At 32.0% G+C, this 7,161-nt stretch overlaps 1 protein-coding gene across 1 annotated transcript; it reads right to left on the bottom strand.

Annotated features, from left to right (window-relative positions):
* Positions 1 to 3,605: 3,605 nt before the first annotated feature.
* LOC126842145 (uncharacterized) lies at positions 3,606 to 7,161 on the bottom strand. Its single transcript, XM_050579034.1, has 2 exons — positions 6,977 to 7,161; positions 3,606 to 5,012 (listed from the first exon to the last, which is right to left on the bottom strand). Exons 1-2 carry the CDS (start codon positions 7,055 to 7,057, stop codon positions 3,720 to 3,722), a joined length of 1,374 nt encoding a protein of 457 aa, XP_050434991.1. The 5' UTR covers positions 7,058 to 7,161; the 3' UTR covers positions 3,606 to 3,719.

Below are 7,161 nucleotides of genomic sequence, written 5' to 3' on the forward strand. Positions count from 1 at the left end.
TGATTTTATCCGAGATTTTATACCTTACTGTACTCTGGTTTTTTCTTATTTGTTTTTAATTTCAATCACCCATTACGGAGTTTAACCATCAAGATGCGTTACCTTGGTTTTCTATAAGTTAGTTTAGTTTTGTAACTTAAAATTTTTACCAATACACCTAAACAGTTATTTTATAAAACTTTAATATTATTAAATTTAATTTTCAACAGAATTATATGGTGTATGGTGTATCTACAGTTGACTAATATTTTAATCAAATAAAATTGATTTTGTACATCCTAAATTCTTCATACTATCTTTATGGCTAACGATTAACTTGCAGTTTACAAAAGCATAACGTTTGTTGATTTTTCTATGAGAAAAATTGCATTTACATATTTTGCCCCACTCATTAACAGTATATTCCACATTTGACTTCTTCTTATTACTAACTTTGAGGCTAACCATTATCTACAATAGTATGCCACAGTAACTAAAAAATTTAAATAATGACATTCAACTCAGAAAATTACAAAGGACTAAAATGTTCTTAGTGCCACGCGATGTAGCATAAAGGTAATAATTATTATTTTTATACGTATTTTTAAGAGTAATCCTTTAATTGTATTCAAATAAAATGAAAATACCTTATACATAAACTTAACTTAGTATATGAATTGTACTTTTTATGTCTTAATGAAATAACAAAAAAAAAGTTCAGTAACAATTTGTTATTTATTTTATCTTAGATAATTGAAAAAGTTAGATATTTACAAACGTAGTGCCAAATATTTAGGTGTCGTAAACATAATTATTTATATTTTTGTTCTTTAAAATTAATTCTTTTGAACACTTAGTTTACTCTGGTTTCTGTTATTGATTATTGTAATGAGAAATTTTGGTTTTATAGAAATTTAAGGTATCCAAACTAGAATAGAATAACAATAATAATTTGAATTGGAAAAATCTTTTTAAAATGTCAGTTACCATGTTTGTTCACTGGCACTTCTAATTAAACTATATAACATCTTTAGGTTTTGATTCTGCAATCAGTGTTTGCTTCGCAGTATTGATATACCTACGCAGTCGTTTGTTAGGTGGCAGGTTGTTAACAACAGGTTCCAATTGGTTTATTCCGAGATCGTAATAGTCATTATTGGTGACGGTGTTATAAAAAAACTTGAGATAGTTATTCATGTGAAAATGAAAATCTTTTAGACGTTGTGGCTCGTCGAGATTGGCGAAATTGTTAAATTTAACGTAGACATTTGATAAATCGTCAAAATCCGCCACTTCAAAAACACAATACTTTCCTATTATTTTGTTGAAAGATACTTTTTCTACCGATTCTCTTATTAAAATAGATATTTCATGGTTCATCAGTGCGAGTGAGTTTTCGTTAATTATAACATCTTCCTTAATGAAAACTTCGTTTGGATGCAAATCAATGAATTCTTTTACAGCTGATTGTATTTGAACTGCAAGGAGACAAATTTTGTCGCCATAATAAAATATGAAAGGCTTTGGAAACTTTTCCAACAATACCAAACCGTTTACTATATTGTTAATCATACGCATAGAAGCTTTGATCGAATCATACAGCTTCGTTACGCAATCAGCGAAATCCAACTTATTTTTGTACTCGCCCGCCATATTATAGTTACTACAGCTTTGCCAGAAACCATGTAAAATGTTCCAAAATTCCTCTAGTCTTTGAGCGTACCTACAGCCTAATAGTAAACTTAGTTGTTGTACTTTATTTATGTAGTTTTCTTTATTGATCAAATCTTTTGTTATTATTTTAGCATCCAACTTGTCAAATTGATAGTGAATGTTCAGGTTTTCCATTAAGCTCCAACCTTCTCGCGTTCGAATATAATTTAAAACTTCTATCAACTCTGTCCTTTTTTGTTCAGGTAATTGATATGCCACAACAGTTAATGGAACAAATATGAACAACTTACAAAGAACCACAATTAACCGTTTGTAATACATTTTTGCGAATAAAATATTATTTACAGTGTAAATTTTGGATTTTTTACCTACTTGTATACTTGTACCATATGTATTCAGCGTGCGTTTAAAAAGTAAATAACTTGTTTTCAACATAGTATTGACATAGAAGTAAACACCTAAGTCATCCGATGTATATTTTATCGCGTAGATGATACTTAGCAAAATTATGATACAAAATATTATGATACCGGGTGATTGGTTTACTTTGAGCCAAAAATCATAAAATATTTCAGACTATTTAAAATTGATTATCTTTGATGTGGAGCTGAGAAACATTAGAACTATAATAGACAGAACTCTTTTTTGATGCGAACAACACTTGTTATAGTTGTTTAGCCGTTTTATAACTTTTATAAAAACTAAAAACTCTATCCCGTTACGTCACTAAATGAAATGTGTGCATAATAAATATAAATATCAATAAGCTTAAAATTAATTCCAAAACAGTTTTGATTTACTTAAATTATCGTCAAAAGTACGTTTGCCACTAATCCAAAAAAATAATTACATATTTATGTAACTTTAATCAAAACATGTAATTATTTCCTGGGAATCGTGAATTATTATTAAGTTGAGAAATAATTTCTAATTTATATTTCCTGAAATGAGTTCAATATTAATATTGTAATACAATGTGATTCTTTTATCATGGGCCACTCAATATATCTCATAGGGTTTAAAAAGAAATTAAAAAAACATTATTTTCATATTAAAAAATATCGCAAATGCGATGTTACAGTTTACAACTTCGATACAACGCATAATACAGCAGAGCTTTCACTTGGGACATTCGATCGTGACAATCGTTGCAAAATTCATCATTAAAGACAAACGACATTTTACCAGACTATCGAGATGGTTACCGAAATGCTGACGATAGTAATGTAATAAGATTGAACCCGACCTTAAACAGATTTTTACATCATCTGGTAAAATCAAATTTGGTACCGTTCGCAAATGCCTACTGTACATTAACGGATAACGTCAAGATGTATGAGCCCAGCGAACGTATGGGTATGATTGTTGATTATGACATACCAGCTGTCGGATTGAAAATTAAAAAACTAGTGGAAGAGGTAGTAAACAGTTACATAAATTGGGTTTCCGGTTTTGTCTTGTTGTTAATTAACAATTATTCATGTTATAATTTTTCCACGATATTTTTATATTGATTATATCAGCGCTTGGTAGTGAGTTTCGAGACTTTGAATTCAGACTGTGTACCCGCTTATCTTTCTGTCAGCACTTTTAACACAGAATAAACAGAAAAGAAACTATCCAATTTTTACATGAGCTCTTATGGGACGAGGTAAGATAATGTCTGACATCTTGAAAAAGGTCATGAAATGAACAGTGCTAGTAGGTGTAGGGAAATTCTCATTTTTCGTTCATATAATCATAATACACAAAACCAATCTTTTACTTGCCTATTCAAATTTTGTCACTTTATGCAACAAAAAGTAATCAACTTTTGTGTAGTGACTATACATGTATATATTATTAATTTGATGTGTAGGTTTGAAACTATTTTTAACATTCCAAATAAGTCTTACAGTCATGTTAATAATATTTAATATGCATTTAAAAAAAAATCCACTATACTCAATAGATAATACAACTGATATTTAATATACTTAAATTATGTCTAACAAAAAATGCAAAATAACGTATTTCGACTTGTGCAAAGTTAGATACTAGATTTGGCCGTGATCATAAACTATACATTAATACGCTTCGGTCAGAAAGCTCATTGCTAGTGCATAATCAAAAGAACCCAACTTAGCTTTCAACTGATAAAAGTTATCGGCAAATTCTTTGAGAAATGCCATCATCGCATCGTTGCTTAGTTCATCGTGTACGTTAACACTGATCCAATCGCTTCCGTTCGGATTCCTCCCGTTTAACTCGACTAAACTGTCTTTGGCTCTTGTCGATATTCTATCTATAAGGTGGCCAAAATTTGTGTCTTGGGGCATCGTCCAACAATACTGTGTCACTATATCGTAGAAAAACGTATCGGTATATTCCATAAATTCGAAAACCGTATTGACCGTATCGATTGTCTCCTTGTAAACCGTACTGAATGTGTTTTCGTCCATGTTGGGCATTTTTTTATCGAAAGCTACCAACATTACCCACAGAAAGATGTACGCTCTGGCGTTGATTATTCGTTTGATCAACTCGTGGTAACCGACGTGCCCAAACGGTCTCGAAATCCATTGGCGGTTTACAATGTATTCCTTGGTTTTATCGACTTCGACCGCGTGCCGTCTTATCGTCGGCCTCCATTCTACGACCGAGCCGGTTATTTGACTGAACAAAAATTCGTGTTCGTCCCATAACGGTTTTAGATACAAACAGTCGATCGACATGTCCAGTATGACGTTAACATAACCCACAGCAATGGTTACGGACGACCCAAGTTCTCGAAAGATGTTGACTGGCACTTGGGAATTTGTCGACACCAATTCACGCTCTGTTCGGTTTTTGGGTAGGTATTTCTTGTCCTTGCAGTATTGTATAAAATCCGTGATGCCGCTTTGCAATTCGTCTTGGTCGTCGAAAGGGGTTCTCCCTAAGAAATTGTTGTTGCTTTCGAATTCAATGATTGCCAAGATTTTCAACAAGTAACTCCAAAACCATTTACCCGCTTTGACTTGGCCTCTTTGAAACATCAGCACTAGAAGACCCGCTTCTTGTTTCAGTATGTTCAATTTGTCCATCGCCACTTCTATTGCTCCGCCACTTCGCAAGCCGTCCAGGATATTCGACAAGTACGCCAGTTTCGTTTTCACGATGACTGAGCAAGTACATTTTATGTCTTGGATTTTTCTGGCAAACTTATCGAACACCCCGTTGCGGCCTTTGGTGTCGTTGTACGTGTTAATTGGAGTTGTCAGAATTGTACGTTCTCTGTCACTAAATTTGATTTCATGCTGGTTGTAGGTTATCAGTTTATTCACTGTATTAACGAATGAAACAGTGAATGTTTGATTGACGTAATATGTCGGCGCAACCTATAAAAAAAAATATATATATATGTATTCAATATTCATATATACAGGTTAATTAATTTTGGGTGAGACACCATCATTGTCTTGGAAGATATTAGTATTTTGAAAAAGCCAGTGCAATGCGGTCGCGGCATAGTGAGGACGGGGAGGTCACAGGTTTAGAAGAACTATTTAAACCGAAATGGATAAAAATCACTTTCGAATAAACGCTTCGATGCGAATCAGTAGTTAGTATTTTCAAATCAGTAAAGTCCAAACCAGTAAGAAACAATTAAAGTGAGGTGCAGTGTTTTTCAAATTAGCATCAAAACGTTTATTTAAAGTGATTTTATCCGAAAGGACTAGTACAGTAGAGTCGAGACATAATGTAATCAATTTAAACGCTTTGATGCTAATTTGTAAACACTGCAACTCAATTTTCTATTTCTCACTAAATGAAAATATATAGTTATTTAAATACTAATACAAAAACTATTCGAAAGAATTCAAGCGGTAGACAATAATTGAAAAAATCAAAATCAAAACGTTAACGATAAACCAACATTGGGTTGCCGTTACGAAGGGACGGTGGGCCGCGGGTAAGAAAATAACATGCTTACAGAACACGACGGTAGTTTTGCCATGTCAAAACAATAAAGAGTCTTATTATAAGTAGACGAGTCGGCTTTTTTCTCAATAAACGACGATTACAGTAGATACACGATTTAGTCGTTTGTGTTATCATGTAACAAACACAATATTATCATACTTACCGTTTCAGTTCGATTAAACTTTACTCTTACACCACACGCGGGTCGACGTTACCAACCGACAGTTATTAGCGTCTTTTCGTTTATGACATCTGGTACACCGTGTTAGTAGTTATCATAGTAGAACCAATAACTTGCTTTGCATCGAAGCTAAAACATTTTTCTGGATCTTTGTGTAAAAGTCCTTAAAAGTGGTCAAATTATCCCGTAGGGGGATGGGAAATAGGTATAATTTAAATTTGAGACTACTGACGGGTGGTGGCATACCAAATAAATATTCCTTATAAATTTCAACTAGATCACCGACTCTTTTTCTCGAAATTGTAGCCAGTAAATTTAAACTAAAACACAATTTAAGTTAAATTGTGAAGAAGAATACTTTTTTAACTTTTACTCCACCCCCCTCCTCCCCCAATGTGCAACTAGATGAAATTTGTGATGTATAGAGTGTCTACTGAAAGTATTGGTCCAGTATTAAAAACCTTACAGTGTATACAGACATAAAAAAAGCCCACATTATAGTAAACCAAAATCATCTCTGCTGCGCATCGAAGCTAAAAAAAAATGTCCACACACTTTCGTACTACATTTTTCAATATTTTGAAAATTGTCATCATCAAACCTTATATAAAAATAGTTGTACTTGTTTTTTTTTTTTTAATGACACACGTGTATTTAATTCACACAAAAGATTTTGAAATAATGATAGACAAGATGCGGTTCTTATTTACCGACTATGAATATCTAAAAGTATAGAAAAAAATTGTTTCAAAATATTAATACCTTGCGAGAAAATTAGTGTGTTACCCAAAATAAATAATCTGTATACGTAGTTTTATATTTTTGTTAAATTCCATGTACATAAATATTTTATTAAAATTTTTAATTAAGATTAGTTTACTAAAATTGTTAACCTGTCAATAATACATTTCTTTCGTGGTGGTAAATATATATGTAAATATTTTACCTTAATACTATTAGTCAACCTTCTAGTAATCAGACGATAAGAGGGGATGGATGGGTATGTTAGCTGAAATCCTGGTTTAATGTTATTGCTGACTGGGAACAAGTCTAACAAATGTTTTATATAAATTTCGATTTTTGTGGCTAAATTGTACTAATTTAAAGATACAAGAAATGAGAAAATTTTGGGCTTTTTTAAATTTTAAATGATTTAAGAACGAACTTTTAAGATTGTGGAAAACAAATTATGCTTACTTTACTTGTTGATTCAATCACCATAATGTTGACCGCTAGTATGATATATAATGACAAAAAAACATAGTTGTGTGTGGTCATTTTTTAAATCGTTCCACTACACAATTAGAATTTTTCAAAATGTAATTACAATAAAGTAGCTACGGTATCCGAGTGCTGGGAATAACGTTTTACATTGGTAACCT

The sequence above is a fragment of the Adelges cooleyi genome, unplaced genomic scaffold (genome assembly GCF_023614345.1).
Source record: "Adelges cooleyi isolate 19-005CV unplaced genomic scaffold, UGA_ACOO_1.1 ACOO_flye_CR_arks_rails_tigmint_CR_PRNA_447, whole genome shotgun sequence".
Lineage (NCBI taxonomy): Eukaryota > Metazoa > Arthropoda > Insecta > Hemiptera > Adelgidae > Adelges > Adelges cooleyi.